Genomic DNA, 22907 nt, shown 5'->3' with positions numbered 1-22907 from the left:
TACTTTCACCTCTTTTCTAGATTAATAGAACATTGTATATTTGAACGGTTTCAACCTTAAAAATCGTAATTTGTCATAAAGTTCATTATTTTGACTTGATTTGATTATTAGTAGAGATAATTTTGACTGTTAATTTAATAATTAGATTTTTTATTTTTTAGTATTTAAATTTGATAATTAGGTTGATTTTGGTCACTAAAATTGAAAAATATAAAAGTTTGATGAAGTAGCACAATTTTAAAGTGTTACAATCAGTGTTTTAATAATCAAACTAGTGATTAAACAAGTCAAGCCACTAGTTTTATTCAACCGTCAAACTAATAATGATTAATTAATTAATTAAAATTTCATAAAAATATAAAACAAAATAAACAAGTTTAATATGTTCAACCATCAATTTTTGTCTCAATTTTTATTTTTATCAATTTCAAGTAGTTTCCAAGTCAATCGGTTCAATCATTTTGTTCGAACGATTATATTGATCAATTCTTTGCCCATCCGATTTGGTCCAATTTCAGTAACACTAATCACATAATTAAATCTTGATAGAATTCAAATCTAGGGACTAAAATGAATCTAGTTGTCAAATTCAAAGACCAAAATGAACAAAAAAGTATAAGTACCAAAGTCCATCTAATTACCAAGCTCGGAGATAAAACATTTTATTATCTAATTACCAAGCTCAGAGATAAAACATTTTATTATCTCTTTTAAGTATTTCATATTATAACAAAAAATTAAAAAATTAATTGATTTGTCTTTGGCATATCTATATGCATTAGTATGAATATTTTTTCTCAATTATAAATATTTTATCAATAAATAGGAATTAATTGTGCATTACATTATAAGTTAAAATTAAAGTTTGTTTTAATAATCTTATTATAGGTTTTAATCATATCTGTTTTTTTTTTATATAATCCTAGAGCTGCTCATAGCTCCTTTTCAACCTATATAAATAGGAGGGTAATGCGCTTTAACGTACTCGAACCTATGTCCTCCTACATTGACAACAATATTGATGCCAATCAATATAAGACTCAATCGGCAAAACTAAAATTTGAAAATATTTAATTTCCTTCAACTATTCGCTTAAATTAATTGCTTATAATTTATTGCACAAATACATCGTTTGATTAAATGTAAAAGCTTTGTTAGCAAATACAAAACTAAAAACGTAAAATTATATTTATAACTTTATATATTACATGAATAGGTGTTTTGAATAATTTTATGACTTTATAAATATTAATTTTGAATAAATATTTATTTAATTTAAGAATGTATTGTTTGTGAAAGCTTATGAGTGACTTTACATATCTACAAAAACATTATTATAAAATTATAAATATAATTTGTAATTTTCATGCACTTAATATTTATGGTCCGCTACTATGGGTAGATATATATATATTTCCAAATGGATGCATCAAAATATAGTAAATTTGAAAATTTCTACCATTTTTCAGTTTCTTTCAAACAATAAAAAAATTTGTAAAATGTACCTATAGTCCTTGTACTTTTGGAAAATTAGGAATTTAGTTTTTCACCTATAGTCCTTGTACTTTTGGAAAATTAAGAATTTAGTTTTTCTACTTTTCAGATTTCAAAATTCAAGTTCCATTATTAACATTGTTAATTTTTTGTTACATTAACTACTATGACATTTTGAAAAAAACAAAAAAAAACTACTCACTTGGTAACCATATAATTAAAAATATTATTAACTTGAATTTAACAAGAAAAATTTAACGGAATTAAAAGTTGGACCTGAATTTTGAAATATGAAACGTAGAGAACTAAATTCCTTGAAAATACAAGTACAAGAACTAATTTTTTTATTTTTGTAAAGTACAAGGACAATAGGCATATTTTAACTTAAAAGAAATGGATACATCCACAAACTAACAGAGCAGAAAAGCCCAAAGAGCACCAAAAAAGTCAAAAACGGTCCAAAATTAAAAATTCCGTTGCCGAGACTTAAACCCGGGTCTCTCGGGTGAGAGCCGAGTATCCTAACCACCTACACTACAACGGAATACAATAAAGGCACCTATCTATTTTTTGACATAAATATAAGAACCAGCATATTTTCAACTCTTTTCTAAATTAATATTTTTGTCATAAATCTTAAAATATTTACATATATTTATATTTAATATTTTATGTGATTCATTAAATTTTAAAATATTTTCTATAATATATATACTTTGTTTACTTCTTGAATTTGGTTTCTATTTTATGCATTTAATTGACTTAATAACATATTTATTTTCATTTCATAAAATTTTAATTTTTAAATATAACCAATTATTTGGATTTATATTTAATAACTTTAAATTACTTTATAAGGATAAATATTAAAAGTATGCATAAACTTCAAAATGTGTAATGTGAATTTTTATTTGGTGTATTTATATATATGACATTTTAATTTTGACTCAATTTTGTAAATTATTAAAAGGACATTTGAAGTTTTATATGTATTGATTAAAATCTCAAAAAATTAAAATCTCAAAATATAATAAATAATTTAAATATATTACTTGTGCAAGGCAAAATTATTATTATTTAATTATTGGGAGAATGAACATATATAAAATATGTTAAAATATAATACATTATTTATTATTCATAAAAATTAATAATTAAAAATAATAATTTTATCTTGAACAAGTAATTTTCCCATTATTTCGTAAATATTACATTGTCATATTTATAGAAAAATACATTCTAATGAAAGTAAATAAAAATTTAAATACCAAACATTAAAACTACATTCCAATTGATTATATTCTTAAGAAAGTGATAAATTTCCATCCTAAAGACGTAGCACCATTTCACCATCTCTTGTATATACAAATAACTAGTTTCATACTCGTGCATTGCGCAAACAATATTTTTATATAAACATTATGAATATATTTATATAAATGTCTATATAATATAAGATAAATAAAATAAAGAAATGAAACTTTAATTTCAAAACTTTCACAAAATGTTGAGGTCATTACTATAATTAAACTATTTCTTTCTCTTCATTTTTAAATGTATAAAACCATAAAATGAAATAAAATAAAACTTATTTTAAGCCATCAACTTGCTTCAAATAAAAAAAATATGGACTAACTAATAGCAAGAAGTTAAAATAAATATTTTTATTAAAAATATGAATTTGATTTTCATACTTTCATATTTATATTATATTTGAATTTAGACCTTAGACATTTGTTTAAACCAAAAATTTACCTCAATTAAAAATTAATGGAGAGGAGAGGAGAAGGATAAGGGCTTTAACATCTTAGGATTTGTTTGCAGAGGAGAGTCCTTTTTTTTTTTTTTTGTGCTTTATAGGTGAGTGAAAATTTTTGGATAGTTTTCTCTCAAGGAGAGTGTACTTGTTAGTAACAGATGACTTATAGAGGATTCAACCGGGTTGCTAAGGACGAACTATCCCTCCTATGAAAGGGTACGAGGCATGGCAATAGTCGATCACTAAGTGGCAATTCAGACAGTACAAGATTAGGGTTGCTTGTGGGCCTCTCCAGTTGATCCTCATGTTGCTACATACCTCAATCAAGGTAGGGGTAACAAATAATAAAATAAAAATAAGTTATAAAAGAAAAATGTCGGGTAAACTATATTGCAATATACCAACTATGCTTAAGTTTTTTTATCGCTCACTCAACTTTTAAAACTTTCAAAATGGTAAGTTAGCTAATCAGCTTTGTTTTGTTTTGTTTTTTTTATGTCAATTTTCCTTAATTGCCGTTAAGTGTTTGATCGAAGAATGAAGTGACAATTGAAAATATTGATATAATAAATTAGGGATAAATATCAAAATTATACATAATTTTTTATGCAATGTGCAATGCCAGACATAGACTTTGATTTTATGTAATTTTATACATGAAATTTTAATTTGATTAAAATTTCACAAACCATTAACAACATAATCGAATTAACATCATTTTACATTAACATCATTTTACATACAAAAATAATTTAAATTAATTTATATAAATAATCAATTTCTATTTTCTTTTCACCAATCCATATAATCGATGAATCAAAGTCACTATATTTGAAATTGAAGCCAAGTTATGTTTTTCTATTTAATAAATATAGTTCAATCATTATTGTCTTAGAAATTCCAATTAAAATTTGTTAACGTAGCATTTTTACTTTCATCAATAGTAAGCTACGTGATATGAGGACAATCTAACTAACATGTTAAATTGATGAATGTTGATGGAAAGTCTTTATAATCATAATGATTAAATTGAGATTTTTGAATCAGGAAATTAGGAGACTTAATTTTAATCTTTTAAGCATAAGGATTAAATCTCAATTTTTATCAAAGTATAAGGACTAACAAAAAAATTTACCAAAAGAAAAAAAAAAGACAAAAAGGGATTTCCGTTGCCGGGACTTGAACCCGGGTCTCTCGGGTGAGAGCCGAGTATCCTAACCACCTAGACTACAACGGAGTGCTAACGCTCTCATACAATAGATAGTAAAAGTTCCAATTACTCATGCACAAACAAGTTTATCTCATTGCAGATTGCTGCTAAGTGCCTAATTTGAAATACATTATGTAGAAAAGATGTTCAATCCATCCATCAATGGTGGCAAAGTATTTTCTCCGCCATTTTGCACTGATGTAAAGTGGTGCAAGGAAACCCCAGAATCCCAAACTATATGATATAAACACAAATGAAAAGAAAATCAAGGGCTTATCAAACACCCTCTCCTCTGCTTTCTCACTGGGGTTTTCTTTTCTTCCATCGTCGTCATCGTCATTTCCCGAGCATTTCCTTTGTAGTGGTTCACCGCAAAGTTCTGGGTTGCCTTCGAAGTCGCTTTCAGAGAATGTTGAAAATTGCGTACTAGATGGGATCGATCCTCTGAGGTTGTTGAAGGCTACAGAAAACCTTGAGAGAGTACTCATCTGGGAGATTTCAGGAGGTATATGTCCCGTCAGATTGTTGTGGGAAAGATCCAAGCTCTCCAAATTATTGAGTTCTTTGAAAGATGTTGGAATATGGCCTGTTAAATGATTATTTGAGAGGTTCAAAGAATGAAGCTCTGATAGTTCACCAATTGCTTGTGGAATTGCCCCAACCAATGTGTTAACTGAGAAATCAATCCCTGTCATTAGAGTAAGGGGAATTCCCTGGTACAAACGTGAAATACCTTTGGTGGTGAAATCAATAGGGACCCATGAGTTTGCTTGGATCTTGTTTTTCCATACTAAACTTTTATGGAGGCAAGGAGGAATGTTCCCCGAGAATCTATTGTTTGAGAAATCCAAGAACTGTAACTTTTGCATTTCGCATAGTTCCTTGGGAAGATGTCCTGAAATTTGATTCCCACCCACAAGAAATGCTCCTAATTGCATCAAAACTGATAGACTTGAGATGGTTCCCGAGAGATCATTATGTCTTACATCAATCAGTCTTAGTGACTAACTGTTGGACAAGCAAGCTGGAAATTCCCCCACAAAGTGATTATTGTGAAGCAGCAACCAATGCAATTTTGGCATGTTGCAATTTACAGCAAGCGGCTCACCTTCCAAGCTATTGTTTGAGAGATTCAAGTACCATAATGTTGAATTTTGGGTTAGACCACCAGGGACAGGTCCAGAGAGGCGATTGTTAGACAAGTCTACCCTTTCTAAATGTTTCAATTCACCTACAGAAAGGGGAATATTGCCAGAAAATTGATTGGAGGAGGCATTGAATTCAAACAGCTGAGGGAGAATTATATCAAAGTGTAATGGCAGATGGCCATCAAAATGATTGTCAGAGATATCTAACGTAGACAGTGTAGATTGGAGCTGTTCAGGGAATTGACCAACAAAGCAATTGCTTCTCAGGCTTAATACAGAAGAAACATTCTGAAAAAGCCAAGTAGGAAAATTTCCAACCAGCGAGTTACTGGATAAATCCAAGGTTTGCAGGTTATATTGTGTTGAAAGGAACCTAGGAATTCCTTTACCACTCTGATGGTTCAGATTGCAATCAGCCAAAAGCAAATGTTGTACTTGGAAAGAAGGGTGCCAAATTGGATCTTCTGTTTCAACTTCTAAATGGTAATTGTAGGAAAGACCTAGATGTTTGAGGTTGGAAAGGTTTGCAAGGATGGAAAAGGGCACAAAACCTTTGAAAAGGTTATGAGAAAAGTCAATGACTTCAATGTTTTTTGATATATTTGCAAGGATGGAAGTAAGCTTTCCCCGGAACTCATTCTTCGACAAGTCTAGAGTTCGAAGCGATGGCATGTTGCCCCAACAAGGTGGTACTTCTTCTTCAATTGAGTTAATTGAAAGATCCAACCGTTGTAAGTTAGCAAGTTCACATATTGCTGCAGAAATCAGGGATAGTTTTAAGAAAGTATCAAAAATAGCCACTGATTAAAGCATAAGTGAGAAACTTACCTTCAGGATTATCCAGTCCACCAATATTGTTCCCTACGAGATGCAATTCTTGCAACTGCTTGAGTTTAGAAAATAAACTCATATCCGGAAACCACTGTTCTTCACTATCTTTCTTGATGAAGTAGAAATAAATTCCAATCACTTGAGAGTTTGTGGGGCTACAATGAACACCTTCCCACCTGCAACAATCATCAAAGAATCTGGACCGATATGAATACTCGTTAGAATCATGTCCATAGATCATAGATTCTGTAATTTCTTGAAGAGCTGTCCTCTCCTCATCCATACAACCATGGTTGAATCCAATGTTGCAGCAGGTATCATTATTATAAACAATAACAGCATACCATTGTAAGTAGAAAAAATGTTCATATTGATGTGCTCAATTAATCTAACAAAATTACCTTACTGTCTGTTCTGTGAAGTTTCAACTCTGTGTTACCTCTTATATTAGACCTAAAAGATAGAAAACTTTGAACCCTGATAACAAGTTAGAAAATAATACAATATGAGAGAAAAGGCAAGAAATTTCCCAAAGTCTGAAATCAAATTCTTTTGTTTATAATAGAAATAAGATGCATCCGTTTTCTAACTTCTTTTACACTTCTCGATTAATATTTCAGATATATATACTTGAGCATTAATTATTGCAGTGTGATATGGCATTAACACATGAATGAGATACAAGCAGGATATGATAGACATGTATACAATATTAGCCTGTAACTTGTTTTGTTGAAAATGGGAACACAAGTTTGACCAACATGACATTTTCCTTGTCCTGATATTCTTGTCTGTTGTCCCCTCTGTATTATTTGCTTTAGCACTGAAATTTCCTTAGCCTTGAGATTCTTGGATAATACATAGTACACTTGCATTTTCCACTGTTGACTGGGACACTGGGTGATGAAAATACAACTGAAAGTTCAATGAAAGAGCAAATAAATCAGCCAAGAATAGCAAATAGTTGACTTGGTAAACACCCGGAACTTCAGTCTGAAAGTCAAAACTGTTTTGGTTCATCATAGAAAAAAGATGGCATCCTTTTGTAACTTGTTTTCCACTTTGGTCCTTCCTATACTTTGTAGGAAAGATACTATTTTCTTCTAATGGATGGTTCAAAATATAGTAAATTTGAAAAATTTTGCCATATTTCTGTTTTTTTTTTTTTTTTTAAATTTTTAAATGAAAATTGGTCAACAAATAGAGCAGATAAAGCCCAAACGGCTCCAAAAAAGTCAAAAACTGTAATATACTAAATTGAACAAATTTGAATATTATAATTTATTATTGAAAGAAAAATCAATTTAGAGTTGGGAGTCAACAGTATTAGGACTGGAGAGATCTTTTAACAAAAAAAAGAAAAAGAAAAAAAAGAGAAAACAATATGAGAGAATAGGCAAGAAATTTCCCAAGTCTGAAAGTCGAATTATTTGGTTTATAAAAGGAAAAAAGATGTTTCCTTTGATAATTTAGAGACACACGTAATACACACAAGCTAAAGTTCAATGAAAGAGCAAAAAAATCAGACAAGAATGGCAAATTGTTGATTTGGTAAACACCAGGAAGTTTAGTTAGGGTGAAGGAAAAACAACTCTATTTATTAAATTTCAAGTAGAGAAAGTGCCTTCCTGGGATATGTTGAAACAATTCAATTATCATCATGGAGATCACATTTGGCAACAGCACCTTCTTACTGATCTTCTCGCTTCTTCTATGCATGTGCTCTGGTTGTAATGGGTGCATGGATGAAGAAAGGGATGCTCTCCTACAAATTAAAGATTCAATAAACAGTCCTGAGGGAACTGCTTTCTCAAGCTGGTATGGAGAAGATTGCTGCCAGTGGGAGGGTGTTCAATGCAATGCTTCCACCACTCGTGTCAGTAGCATCTTCTTTTACTACCGAAGGGACAGCTTGTTAGAAAATTGGTATCCCAATGCTACCTTATTTGCTCAGTTTAAGGACTTGGAAATCCTTCATCTGCCAGGGAATCAGATTGCCGGATTCACTTCACCTGATGGTAACCACTGTTGTTTCACTATATAAACTATAATTGGATCAGCCTTTCTTTTTATGTATAATTTCCTAATTTTGCCCTTTGTAGAGCTTCACAGTCTCAAGCGCCTTCAGCAGCTGAATCTGCATGGCAACTCAATAGAACGTGCCTCTCATCTTTGCTGGGGAAAGGGCGCATTACCTTCTCTTTATTACTTAGATTTGTCTGGTAATCACTTGCAAGGTTTTATTCCGGAATGCCTCTGTGATAGCCTGCTCTTGAAGCGACTAATCCTGTTTGGTAACTATCTCCATGGAAAAATCTCCCCATGCTTGAGTAATATGACTGCACTTCAATATCTGGATCTCTCTAACAATCAATTCAGCGACTCCCTTCCTACCTTTCCATTCCACAACCTACCAAGCATCTACACGCTGATTTTGTCAGGGAATAAATTCAGGGGCAAGTTTTCATTTTCCATTTTCGCCAATTTATCAAGGCTCAGTCACCTTGATATTTCATATAATCCCTACTTAGAACTCGAAACAGAGTCCCAGAATTGGTTCCAGTCTATCAAGCTTATTGAGCTGAGTTTAGCCGGTTGTAACCTACGAAAGTTGCCCCGCTTCCTTTCCTCACAGAACAACCTGCAGTCCCTAGATCTTTCACACAATTTGCTTGAGGGAAACATTCCTTCTTGGCTGATGCATAATGCCACTTTACAGTTACGGGTTAGAGGCAACAATTTGAGTGGTCCATTCCCTAAGACCTTTGGGAACATAAGCTCACGTCTTACTTCACTAGATATCTCCTATAATAGCTTCTACGGGCCATTACTTGAAGATATTCACTTGATTTTTCCGGAGTTGCTTTATCTAGGGGCTTCTGCTAATGGTTTTAATGGCGGCATACCTCCATCATTTGGTAGATTAAAACGACTTCAATCTCTACACTTATCTGGCAACAAATTACATGGAGAAATTCCATTCCTTCTGACAAGTAATATGAGTCGCCTTCAATATTTGTACTTGGGCGACAACTTGAGTGGAGATGCACTACCCAGAAACTTGAGTTTTTCGAATCTAAGGGTCATCAATCTTGGCAACAATGATTTCACGGGAAACTTATCAGATAGCCTATCGTGGAGTTTGTTGCAGTCGCCCGCCCTCCCTCATTTAAGAGTGCTCATTCTTAGAGGTAACCATTTGGAAGGGCAAATACCACACTGGTTGTGCCAGATGAGACATTTGGAAATTTTAGATCTATCGCGAAACAATCTGTCCGGCCATATTCCCGACTGCTTCGACAACATTATTTCTTGGATTGACTTCTCCCATGATCTCAACATGCTGGGCTTAGATCTGTCGTCCAATAAATTGACTGGTTCAATTCCCGTCCAAATTACACAACTAAAAGCGCTGAACGTGTTGAATCTCTCCCAGAACAAGCTCTTTGGTGAACTGACTCCAGAATTAGCAAAACTTACAGATCTGGAATCGTTGGATGTCTCCCATAACAAGCTCTTTGGTGAACTATGTCCAGAATTAACAAATCTTACATTTCTGGAAGTATTCAACGTTTCTTTCAACAACCTGTCAGGCACTATACCAGTAGCAAATCAGTTTGGTACATTTGATGCGAGCAGTTACATAGGCAATCCTGGTCTTTGTGGCAATCCACTTTCAAGGAAGTGTGAGGTAGTTGTAGAGAAAGCACCCAAATCGAATGGCAATGTACTCTTGTCAAATATGGCCACCACCAACAATTTGTTCTTTCCTTGCATTCTTTTTCTCCCTGTTGTAAATTTTGTTTATCTGGGGGGTTTAATTAGTACAAGTTTTTAGGTTTGTTTGTAGGTTATGATAGTGTCTTATTGTTGCCATGTAATTAGGGCGGTTTTCATGCTTTTCTGTTTATGTTTCTCAGCGTTATCAGAGTGTTGTAAGTGGTGCCATGCTGTTTTATATCTATATATATAAAGCTTACGACTACTTATAATTTCCGCAACAATCACCTTTAAATAAAAAGATAAATACATTTACGTGCATTCAAATTTACATTCTTCTCATAATATATTACTATTTTGAATGTGTTTTCTATATATACAATAGCTCTTTCAACAGCTGTCAATACATTTGAAGTGAAATTTGTACATCAATGTTTCTTTTTTGGTAATTAGAGACTTTATATTTTCTGGGATTATAAGAATGAAATTTAGTTGTGTTGAATTTCTGCTATTAAATCATATATTTTCTATAAGTTGTACATTTAGTACGTATATTTTAATTTGAGAAATTTTAGTCTTTATACTTTTCAAAATTTGAAAATTTAGTCCTGACCAAATAACAACTATTAAATTTGTTTGGCTACATTTTATTATTAGTCGTGGCGTATGAATAAAGTTAAAGATTTAATCCATACTCTCCAGTTAAATCATTTTTAGTCTCTATATTTTTGTATTTCAAAATTTTAGTATTAATATAAATGAGAATCGTTAATCTATTAACTGGGAATTTAATAATTGCCATTTAGTCGGACAAAAATTTTAAAATTCAAAACTGCAAGAAAAAAAATAAGTAAATTAAAATATAAATACTAAATCCATAACTCACTCAAAATCTAATATCATAATTTAACCAATTTAGTTCAATATACTTTTACACATAGAATGGAAAAACAAAACTAACAATCTTCTTTTTAATTTTATAAAAAAAAAAGTATCATAGAAAAGGAATGGTGTGCATCAAAACATATACTACACATTTGATCTTCCTTTTAAATGAAGAAGGATCCAAAGTAAAAATTTAGGTTGCCAGGAGGGAAGAGTGTCCTAACCACCCGGACTACACCAGATCCTTATAAATATAAATATAGGGAAGAGTAGGTACAGATTGTTCTTGAACTTAATAATTAAGTTCATTTTAATATTGTACATTTTTTAAAATTTTTTGAACTTGATAATTAGGTCCATTTTAATCCCTGAACTTGAAAGTTTTAACAATTTCATGCTGTGGCACTCTAAGTTTGAAAAATAATTTTTTTTAAATGATGTGATATAATCTTAGAGTGTCATATTCAATATTTTAATAACTTAACCCATAGTTGAACAAGTTAGACCACTAATTCTCAATTCAACCAATTTGATCAGTTCGGCTGTGAGACAAATAGTAAATAAATAAATAATTAAAAATTCTTAAAAATATAAAAAAAATGTAAAAAGAAAGATAAAACCGACTTTACTTAATTTTTAATTACTTATTTAGTTATTTTTGGCCCAACGGTCGAACCAACCAAACTAGTTGAACTGAGAACTGGTGATCTTACCTGTTCATCCATTAAATTGGTTGTTAAACACTGAATATGACATTCTGAGATTGTATCACATCATCATCTAAAAAATTTTATTCATGAAGTGATGATACGACACAATCTCAAAGTGCCACATCATCAAACTTTTAAATTTTTCAAAAACCAGAGATAAAAATGGATCAAGTTTTCAAGTTCAAAATTGAAAAAAAAAAAAAAGATACAAATACCAAAGTAAAACTAATTGTCAAGTTCAATTGTCAATATAAACCTACTTGCCAAATTTAGGGTCAAAAGTCACATTATCCGTTTTTTTTTTTTGCGATTATTAACATAATGGGCTTAAATGAATATTGATTTTCAAGTTTAAGTGTCAAAGTGAATAAAAAAAAGGTTTAGCGATTAATGTGGACCTACATACCAAGTTCAAGGGCCAAATGTTATATTATCCCGGTATTATTTTCTTGCACTCTTTTTCTTCCTTTAATAAATTTATTTTATTTTTTATATAATAAAAATCAAGTTATTAATTGAAAGATTCATCTACAACCATGACTGTAACAGATTATCATCTTTATAAACAATAACATGCCATTTATAAGTAGAGAAATATGCCCACTTATTCTTACAACTGCTCTGTTTATCATATTAGACATAAAAGGATAAAAAATTTTAAAACAAGCCAGATAAAAAGCCCAAAGTGACGTCAAAACATTAAAAAAATTTCCGTTGCCGGGACTTGAACCCGGGTCTCTCGGGTGAGAGCCGAGTATCCTAACCACCTAGACTACAACGGATCTTAAAAATAATTAATCATTTATATTTTTATACGTTAAATTAAAAAGCATGTTCCCTTATCAAATATCAGTAAGGAAAATCACTCCAAGCAAAGGTGCCATACCGTTAACAAGCATAAGAAAAACACATAAAATATATATTTCAAAGTTTCATCTCAAACTGGATTATCCACCACGTTCATGCAAGCATTGCAAATGACATACACAGTTCATAATGAAAATAGTCCATATTAAATTCGCGAAATATGACCATTAAATCTTTCTGATCAACAACAGGTTGCAAGAATACTCAGTAGCGGTATTTTGTCGAGTAATCTTTCGGAGCAATTACCAGACCACGACCTTTCCTTGCCCCACGGTATACAGTCTCAATGATGTCTATGAACTCCTGTTTGTCCTTGAGAGCCCAGTTAATCTTGTTGTTATTACCAGTGCCAAGATCAATCATAATGTGCTTGTTTCTGAAAAAGAACATCACTGTTGATGGATCGTAAAGCTCATACATCGTGTTAAAATCAGGTACTTCCGTTATGTCTACAAGATAAATCACAGCAAAGTTCTTTATTGTTTCAGCGACAGAAGCAAGCACCTCATCCATCTGAAAACGAAAATAATATAACTAATTAATCGACTGCAAAATTAAGTGAAAGTATAATGATAAAACCATTTTCATTCCAGAGGAAGCAAAAGCAAGTCAATATTCAAGCATTCATGAATAAGTAATGAGACAGAAAATGATGTTTCCAGATATGCAGCACTCAAAAGAAGAAAAGAGAAAGGCAAAATGTTATGGAAAAACTATTGAAGTCCATGATCTTACAAGCACCCCAAAGGCAACACGCTCAAATATTAGCAACACAAAAACCATTTCCCTATTATGTCAATAAGCACAACCAGCTACCAAATATAACTTTGATTCAGGTAAGGTACCAAGTTCAGTATTCAAGGACTTGACCAGAGGGCTAATAGACCAAATAAGGAGAAAGCTAATATACTAATAAAATAGAAAGTCATTATTAAAAGCTCAATCAATATCTCCTTTTGCTCACTCGGAGAAGATTCTCAGCTTAAGCATTTCCTCACATTAGCAGTTTTAGTTGTTCATACAGGAACACCAAATTTTGTTTCATGCCATAATATTTTAAATTTGATAAGCAACAATCAAGAACATATTTATTCACAAAATGGTTCATGTAGCATTGAAATTTACAAATTGAGTGTAATTTCATAAGGGATCAAAATCAGGCAAGAATATCAGGAAAGCGACCTAATAGATATTTGGCATTCTACTAAAAAGAACTCTTAAAACAAATTTGTTAACTAGGTCTAGACACAAGTTCATCTAACTCGTCTAATAAAACTCAGGCTCTTTTTTGGCCCCCTGTTAGATGTTCTTTCAACTTAACGAACATAACAGAAGCAGCAGACATTAAGAACCAAAGCAGCCTTCCTGAACCAAAAGCAAGCTTGCTAGCAGCTCAAGGGATTGAAAACAAGGTCAAGTGCAGGTCTAAAAGGAAAAATTAAAGCAATCTGAAGATAAACTACCCACTAATTACTAGTTGCTTAGTTATGAGATAAAAACAAAAAAAAAAAAAAAAATTTCTTTCCAACACGATGCTGTCCTCGAATTTCAATCATACCCTTTTTCATATTTGATTAAAAAGCCAACAAATTTATAGCGAACATAGGATTTATTGAAGACCCTTTTTCCTATTGTAGCGATTTAGAGAGATGAAGGGAATACCTGCATGCAAGTTTCGTCCCAGTCGTGGCCGAATCGGATGACGACGAGACGCTCTTCCTCTGCCAAGATGGCCTGATCTACGGCCCATCCTGAGTGCAGGTGTGGTAGTAGGTACGACATCGTTCGATCGTTCCCCTGAAGACTAAAATTCCCTTTTTTTGGCTGACGATGAAATGCTTTTCCTCTCGCAAAATTTGTGATATCAAACCCTAATTTGGAACAAGAAACGCTCTGAAATGTTAGTGGTTTATAATTTATAGACGATGCGTCGGCCACGTGCAACGCCACGCTACTCCGGCGCCAAATCGATATCATAAACGCAGCGTTTTATCATGGGTTAAATTTTTATTTTATCTTGAATATTCTATTTTATAGTCATGTTCGAATTTATAATTATTAACTAGTTTCTAATAGTACATTCGTTCCATGTTATTTTACACTTTTAATTTTTAAATATTTTTATATATGGTAATTAATTTTTCTTTGAAATTTAATTTTTTAAATTAATAAAAATTCAAACAAATTAATATTTTGTAGATCAATAATTTTCTAGATATTAAAAATATTTAAATCATAATTAAAATATTTCTACTATTTTAATGTAAAATATAACTTTCCTTCATGTAATTATCATTTAAAATGATAAGTTATAAACCGTGTTAAAAATATTAATTATTTTAATAATTTAAATATAATACTAATAAAAGATTTATTATTAAATATTTTATACAAATAATAAAAATAATATATTATAAAAACTATTTATTATTCAATTTTTATTTTTATTTTCTTAACCGCAATAAATTGACTATAATAACTGTAAATAATATATACAAGAAGGATTCACTTACAGGGATATAAAACTAAAGTAGTTTTATATTGTTCGTACATTTTGCACGATTAATATTTTAATAATCCAACCATTAAATTTATCTGTATAATTGTACTTATCATGCATGTAAATTTTCAAACTAATTCGATATCTCTATCATATCAATATAAAAAATGTCTATATTAATACTTATTGAATGATTCAAAATTTTTTATATAAAATAAATTGTTGAAAACTTTTATTTACATCAAATTTGACATACATGATCTATATGAATAGAATATGAAATATAACGATAAAATCATTAAAATATTAATCATACAAAAATATACAAAATGATGCAAAACTATTTTAATTTTATACCTATGTAAGAGATCCTCCCGATAAAATTAAATTAATATGTGGCAATAAAATATCGAGTAAAAAATAAAAAGAATATTTTTTTTAAATGATTGCAATTGTAAAAACTTTAATAACTGAACTTTTAAAGTAATAAATGTAAATTAAATTATAATTATTTTTAAATATGTAATTATTATAATTTCTATTAAATTATAATTATTATTAAATATATAATTATCACAAACAATATTTTAATTAATAATTATAAATTAAATATTATAATTATTTTAAATAATAATTTAGTAATATGATAAAATATAAAATTATTTTCATCGATTCTAATATTTTTCAAGTTGGTGCTTTTACAAATATATATATTATAGTTTTGTGTACTAATTTATTTATTAAATGTTATTAGTTTATTTAATCCTATATGTATATAGCTTTTATTCTTTATTTACTTTTTTAGGATAAGAAATTCTAAGATTTGCAAGAGACACTTTAGTATAATCAATTGAGTTTGAATGAAGAGATGTTGTGTTGTATCAATGGAGTGGGAGTGAGCTCAGTTCGATTTACTGTCCATAATAATTCAATTCAATTTAATTTAATTTGATTTTTATTTTTCATATTAATTTTGAGTTTTGAATTTTTGAACTTTATTTTGATAAAATAAATACTGTTTTATGGTTTTTAAACATTATTTGGTAATGCTTAAAAATAAGTTTGATTGTTCAAAAATGTGTATTTTATACTCATTCATTTAAATGAAATAAATTCATTCATAAACATTTTCTTGAAATTAATTTATTCATGAATATTAAACAAAGATATTAATAAATATTGTCATAAAAATAATAATATAATTAAAAAATTAGAATTTTAGGAAAAATATGTTTCACATTTTAGAAAACATAATAAAACATAAATATTATTGATTATATTATAAATAAAGTAAAAAAAAACTTCCTTTAAGACATTTTTGAAAAATTAGTCACAAGTAACTTTATTTTTATATAAAATTAATTTAAATCAAACAAAATATTATATTATTGATAATTTTCTAATTTTAACCTTTAAAATATTAAATATTGGTATCAAATATTAGAGCGGAAGATTACAATATTAAGTAATCTTATTTTAAATATTATTTTTAAATGTTTTGATGTTAAAAGTTAATCCTCACATTTAATTTTTATTAATTATAAAAATTGAGTTTAACATTATTAATTATTATCATATTGAAATTCATATTATTTAATTTATCTAACGATATTCAATTTTAATAAATGAAAAAATGTTAAACATAATATTATTTTTATTTTTATTTATATATGAGCGATCTTAAAATGAACGAGTTAACCATTTACAAATATGGATGGACTTGAACAAATTTTTAAGCTCATATTTTAGAATGGGCCAAACATAAAATGTGTTAATATTATGCTTAAATTGATTAAACTTGAACCCGATTTGGCCATGAACAACTATATCCAAAAACTTTGTACTTTATGAAAGTTGTGGATTTAATCATTGTACTTTAATTTGATCATTTTATTCTCTATACTTTTAAATTTTAAAATTTTAGTCATCACCAAATGATAAAGATCAACTTCATTAAGTTATATTATTTCTAAAATTTGATGTCGCAAATGTGTTATCATATGTATAATATCATGTTAACTTGTTATTTCTACATATGACTCACTAAAATCAATTTAATGGATTAATGATTGTTATTTATGTCAAGATTAAAATTCCAAAATTCAAAAGTATAGGCTTAATTGGCGAATATTGAATAAATATACAATTATACACATATTACAAGACTAGTAATTGAATTTAATCAAATAGATTTAATTGTTACTATTTGGGTTAGGACTAAATTTTCAAATTTTAAAAGTACATAGACTAAAATTGATCAATTCGAAAGTATATTAACTTTGATGAAATTAAAGTCCATAAACTAAATCAACAATTTTCGAAAAAGTACAGGGACTAATATCAGAATTTAACCCAATCTTTGCATAAAGATGGGAGGCAGATGATAATGAAAAATCAAAAGAATGGGGAAGAACTGTAGGGTAGCAAACCGTATGGGATCATAGCCATTGTAATCCCAATATCCTATCCAGTATCCGCTTTCACCCAGCTCTTTCTTTCTTAACAGTCAAATAACAAACAGCAATCTCGTCAAATCTATTTCAATCTCCCTTTTCTTCTTCCTCTTCTTCTCTATTGAGTTCTCTAGCTTCCAATGGAGACGCTAGTTTCTTCTCAATGTACAACCCACGGAGGCGGCGTACTCAAATCTGGCGGCGGTGGCGCCGTCTCTGTTCTCGGCTTCCCCCTACAACATCTTAAACCCCACACTCTTCCTGGTTCAAAGAAAAAGCAGAGCTTTGGTGCCATAAAAGCTTCTCTTGCCAAGACTGAAGTTGCACTTCTCAGAATTGGCACTAGAGGAAGGTACATTCTTTGAATTGTTGCTTTGTAAGTTGTTGAAGTATAATGCTGAAAAGTGATCTTCTCTCTGATTTGTTAAAAGACTTGGATGGTTTCTCTGGGTTTAATTTGTTTTATAGAATCTAGCTCTGGGTTTAGCTAGTTTTGTGAATTTTTAATAGAATTTCGGTTTTTTGCATACTTCGTCCTTAATAGTCAGTTCAGTTAATTCTATCAGTCATTGACTTTTTTTGTTATTGAATTTTTTGTTAGGTTCAGTTGTTCTTTCAAAATACTTGCTTTCTTTTATTTGGCAATTGTCATAGACTAAACTCAACTTGTTGGGCTGTGTAATGAAAGCATAATCCATAGTTATGTTCCTCTATGGGTACTTATAGATCCCCTTTGTGATCCTTTGATGCGCTACACATATTCGAATCCTAGACATAACACAAATGAGTGCGAACAGATACAGACTTATCCTGTTATGGTCCCGAGTCTAGGATCGAGTCACTGGATGAATAGCACAAAAATCAGATTCAAAGAAAGGGTCTTTCGATGTGATGTGGTGAATAGTTCTTTCATTTCTTGTTTTTTGAAGGATATCTTGAATTTCTTCTGGCTATTTATGTACTTTCGATGTGTAGGACAGCCCGTTAGCACTTGCTCAAGCTCATGAGACGCGTGACAAACTCATGGCTTCCCATCCTGAGCTAGCTGAAGAAGGGGCTATAGAAATTGTTGTAATAAAGACAACCGGGGATAAAATCCTGAGTCAACCACTTGCAGACATTGGTGGGAAGGGCTTGTTCACAAAAGAAATCGACGAGGCTTTGATAAATGGTGATATCGACATTGCCGTCCACTCAATGAAGGACGTTCCTACTTATTTACCAGAGAAGACGATTCTTCCTTGCAACCTAAAGCGTGAGGATGTTCGTGATGCATTCATTTCCTTGAGTGCTTCTTCTTTGGCTGAGCTTCCTGCAGGGAGTGTTGTTGGTACTGCATCACTTAGAAGAAAGTCGCAAATACTCCATAGATATCCATCGCTCAAGGTAAGTTACTTCGCATATTCTTAGAGGAATCAGCTAAGTTATTTAAGATTCTCTTCCGATTCAAACATATAAAATTCCTTCTTCATTTTAGGTGGAGGATAATTTCCGGGGCAATGTACAAACACGGTTAAGAAAACTTAATGAAGGGGTCGTCCAGGCAACTTTGTTGGCATTAGCGGGACTCAGACGCTTGAGCATGACGGAAAACGTTACTTCTACTCTTTCAATTGATGAAATGCTACCAGCTGTTGCACAGGGTGCTATTGGAATCGCTTGTCGTAGCGATGATGAAAAAATGGTATGTATTGTCTTTGCTTATTTCATGGCTAACCTTAAATCATTCAAGTGGTGGTTCTGTGAATCTCATCTATTGTTATCTTGTACACAGGCCAATTACCTAGCTTCATTAAATCACGAGGAAACACGATTGGCAGTTTCATGTGAGAGGGCCTTTCTGGAGACACTTGACGGGTCTTGCCGAACTCCTATAGCTGGATATGCTTCCAAAGACAAGGATTGCAATTGCATATTTAAAGGATTGGTAGCTTCTCCTGATGGAACACGGGGTATGACCATCTCACTCGGAACATTTCCTAGATTTCTCTTTTAATATTATATCTTCTATAAGAACAACTTTGTCATTTCTTCTATATATGTATGTATATGTATATATTGCAGTGCTTGAAACTTCAAGAAAAGGCTCATACCATTTCGAAGATATGGTTTCAATGGGGAAGGATGCTGGCAAAGAACTTCTATCTAGAGCAGGTCCAGGCTTCTTTGATTCTTGAGTAATTTAACAACAATCTAGCTTTTTTTTATTGGTAATTCTAGGAAATGTCTGGTAAATTCAGATTTAGATATGCATTTTTGATGAGTGACGTTAGAATGTTAGATTTTTTTATTGCATTGTAATTTTAATTAAACTAGTTCATGTGTTGCTGGTGGATAATTTATAAGTTAGTTATTATAACCTTATATTAAATTACTTAATAATTAAAATAATGTTTCAGTAATTAAGTAATATTAGTAAATAATTTTCAATGTAAAACATATGTTCTATTGATAATTACTTGCTCTAATTAACAGTTACACTTAAATTAATGCTATATTCAATAATATGTTTCAACAAGAGGAGCATTTACCTCCTTTCCTTTGTATTTTCTTTTGCTTGAGTTTAACAACAAATATAAAAGTCGGTTCGATTGGTATAGGTATTGTTGCCAATGCAGGAAGACGTGGGTTTGAATGCGTTGAAGCATATTATCCTCTTGTTTATGAATTGGAGTGGAGGGAGACTATAAATAATTTAGGCATTGTGTCAAAAAGAATATGTTCAAAAATATTTTAAAATTACAATTTAATTATAAAATATATAAAATAGCAACTAAAAATAGTAAAATGAGTTTTTAAGCGGTTTGAAAAATATTTTAGACTCGAACCCCAACATTACCTATGGATATCTCTAATTACATGCAACTAGTTTGGTTAATTTAAAAGTTTGTACTACATATTATACTATATAAAAAATAAATCTATAATAATATATAATATTATAATATAAATATTAAAAAATGTTAAGTTGTTATATTTACAATTTTGACAAATGAAAAAAGTTATTAAAAATAATATAGATAATTTTCAAAAAATAAAAATAATCTAAGTGTACTTAGAATTTAGACAAAATTTTAGATTTATATTTTAAAGTCATTTGAGCTTCGCAAGCATAAAATCGTACTTACACTCGGCCTATAGACATCTCGATACCTCATTTGGCTACTACTATAATAACATAAGAAAAAAAAATTTATTTATTACATATGTTTTACAAAATTTGAATATAAAATAAAGAATAATTAATATAAATTTAAGCTTAAAACTAGAAAATTAAGTAAAATTCTTGTAAAAAATAATACCTCGAAATAAGCAAAAAAATTTCTTTTATTTTACTAAAATAAATGATAAAAGAGACTAAATACTACAAATTAAATTAATTTATTATTAACTTATATATTAAATAATGTATAAAATAATACCACAACCTAACGCATCGTTAGGTTGGTCTCATTAATATTATATAGAACGGAATCAGTAATTTGAACCTAGTGAGATATTTTAGTGGAAAACCATTTTTATTTAAATATTAGTACAAAGATTCTTTTTGTTCCAATTTTGATCAAATCCGTTGTAGTCTAGGTGGTTAGGATACTCGGCTCTCACCCGAGAGACCCGGGTTCAAGTCCCGGCAACGGAAATCTTTTTTTATTTTTGGAGCACTTTGGGTTTTATCTGCTCTATTTGTGGATGTTTCAATTTTTATGGTTAAATTCATTAGTAGTCACAACCATTAGTGAATTTCTTTTTTGGTCTCCTAACATAAAATGTTACAAAATCGTACCCAACTATTAGTATATTTTTTTTATTTTTAACTTTGGATCGGTTTTTTCTTTTTGAGCCCGTTGGGCTTTTATTTGGTCTCTTTGTTGATGTTTCCATTTTTTTTGGGTAAACTACATTAGTAGTCACTCAATTATTAGTGATTTTCCTTTTTTTGTCACTCAACTCTTAGTAGTTTTTTTTTAGGTTATCCAACTATGAAAAGTTACAAAATAGTCACCCAACTATTCAATTTTGTCTTTTTTGGTCACTGGGGTGGTTAACAATGGCAGCATTTAAAATTGGTATAATAGCAACTTTAACCATCAACATTTATACATTATGTAATTTGGTCTCTATTTATTTTTTTGTAATTTTGCTTATCTTTGTTACCCTTTCACCTAAAAAATAATTTTATCAATTAAATTTGATTAAAAATATATAAAAATAAAAATACTTGAAATGCTCAAGATAATGATTTCCATCTTTTCTCATTCTTTTAAAATTAGCCCTTAATGTTAAAAAAATGAAGAAGAAGAAGAAGAAGAAGAAGAAGAAGCAAAATTGCAAAATAATATCAGATTACACAATACGTAAATGTTGAGGGTTAATTTTTTTTTTTAAGTATCAAGACTAAATTGACATAATTTATAATTGTTGAGGGCTAAAGATGCTACTATGCCAACTTTAAGAGCTACCACCGACCAACTGGTGTCTAAAAAAACAAAATTGAATGGTTGGTGACCATTTTGTAACTTTTCGTAATTGGGTGACCAAAAAAGAAACTTACTAATAAATAGGTGACTACTAGTGTAGTTTACCTTTTTTTGAAAAAAACTTTGGAATTTTTAGAAAAATAAATATTAAATATTTTATTTTTTAAAACTTATTTAAATGACTTATATGTCAAAAAAAACCCTTAAGAAAACGCAAAAAAATAAAAATAAAAATCAAATAGGCCCCTATATTAAATTCACAACCAATTAGGTCCCTGCCGTTAACTAAAAAAATCAATTAAGCCTCTTCATTAATGATTTTCGTCATTGACTATGTTGACTATTAAAATAAATTGACAAACTAATCAGATTACACGTGGCGACTTCAGTTTTATCTAATATTTTTCATAAAATTATTTAAAATCATAAAAATCAGGAAAAATATTAAAATAAAGTTATTAAATATTAAAAATATTAACAATGATATAAGCTTTATTAAAATTGTAACCACATTATAACAAAATTATAAAAAATATAAATACTATAAAATTTAAAAATATAATAAATTATAAAAACAATAAAACTTATTTAAAATATTTAAATAAAAAGAACGTATTAGAATTGTTTAAAAATAATAAAAATTGTAAAAATATTGAAATTAATATAAATTTATAAAATTATAAAAAATATAAAAACTTGAACTGGATTGGTTAGCTCGAAATCAACAAGGCGACAAGGGTACCAATCTAAGAAAAGCCATTAAATCGATTGACTTGGGAACCGGACAGTTGAATTAATTTTTTATTTTTTAATAATTTTATCAAACCAAAATCTCACTATCCAACTATTAAC

At 29.9% G+C, this 22907-nt stretch overlaps 4 protein-coding genes, 1 long non-coding RNA gene and 3 other non-coding genes across 8 annotated transcripts; 3 read left to right on the top strand and 5 right to left on the bottom strand.

Moving 5' to 3' along the window:
• Nucleotides 1-4417: 4417 nt before the first annotated feature.
• TRNAE-CUC (transfer RNA glutamic acid (anticodon CUC)) lies at nt 4418-4490 on the bottom strand. Its single transcript has one exon. It is a non-coding gene; the product is annotated as a tRNA-Glu (tRNA).
• Nucleotides 4491-4570: 80 nt separating this feature from the next.
• LOC108457797 (receptor-like protein 9a) lies at nt 4571-6725 on the bottom strand. The gene is made up of 3 exons (XM_017756944.2): nt 6440-6725; nt 5473-6366; nt 4571-5358 (listed from the first exon to the last, which is right to left on the bottom strand). The coding sequence occupies exons 1-3, from the start codon at nt 6723-6725 to the stop codon at nt 4571-4573; spliced, it is 1968 nt and encodes a 655-aa protein (XP_017612433.2).
• A 234-nt stretch (nt 6726-6959) lies between these two features.
• Nucleotides 6960-8263, bottom strand: LOC128291482 (uncharacterized). The gene is made up of 2 exons (XR_008281274.1): nt 8129-8263; nt 6960-7357 (listed from the first exon to the last, which is right to left on the bottom strand). It is a non-coding gene; the product is annotated as an uncharacterized LOC128291482 (long non-coding RNA).
• On the top strand, nt 7354-10446 carry LOC108457796 (receptor-like protein 14). The gene is made up of 2 exons (XM_017756941.2): nt 7354-8460; nt 8545-10446. Exons 1-2 carry the CDS (start codon nt 8103-8105, stop codon nt 10278-10280), a joined length of 2094 nt encoding a protein of 697 aa, XP_017612430.1. The 5' UTR covers nt 7354-8102; the 3' UTR covers nt 10281-10446.
• Nucleotides 10447-12466: 2020 nt separating this feature from the next.
• TRNAE-CUC (transfer RNA glutamic acid (anticodon CUC)) lies at nt 12467-12539 on the bottom strand. The gene has a single exon. It is a non-coding gene; the product is annotated as a tRNA-Glu (tRNA).
• Nucleotides 12540-12675: 136 nt separating this feature from the next.
• On the bottom strand, nt 12676-14544 carry LOC108458103 (thioredoxin-like protein YLS8). The gene is made up of 2 exons (XM_017757363.2): nt 14287-14544; nt 12676-13137 (listed from the first exon to the last, which is right to left on the bottom strand). The coding sequence occupies exons 1-2, from the start codon at nt 14404-14406 to the stop codon at nt 12829-12831; spliced, it is 429 nt and encodes a 142-aa protein (XP_017612852.1). The 5' UTR covers nt 14407-14544; the 3' UTR covers nt 12676-12828.
• Nucleotides 14545-17509: 2965 nt separating this feature from the next.
• LOC108458374 (porphobilinogen deaminase, chloroplastic-like) lies at nt 17510-19968 on the top strand. The gene is made up of 5 exons (XM_017757740.2): nt 17510-17929; nt 18558-18963; nt 19055-19261; nt 19352-19529; nt 19642-19968. The coding sequence occupies exons 1-5, from the start codon at nt 17718-17720 to the stop codon at nt 19752-19754; spliced, it is 1116 nt and encodes a 371-aa protein (XP_017613229.1). The 5' UTR covers nt 17510-17717; the 3' UTR covers nt 19755-19968.
• Nucleotides 19969-21144: 1176 nt separating this feature from the next.
• On the top strand, nt 21145-21217 carry TRNAE-CUC (transfer RNA glutamic acid (anticodon CUC)). Its single transcript has one exon. It is a non-coding gene; the product is annotated as a tRNA-Glu (tRNA).
• The last annotated feature ends 1690 nt before the right edge of the window (nt 21218-22907 follow it).

This window comes from Gossypium arboreum, chromosome 4 (genome assembly GCF_025698485.1).
Source record: "Gossypium arboreum isolate Shixiya-1 chromosome 4, ASM2569848v2, whole genome shotgun sequence".
Lineage (NCBI taxonomy): Eukaryota > Viridiplantae > Streptophyta > Magnoliopsida > Malvales > Malvaceae > Gossypium > Gossypium arboreum.
The sequence above is the reverse complement of the archived record's forward strand: the minus strand, read 5'-3'. Positions and strand labels throughout refer to the sequence as shown.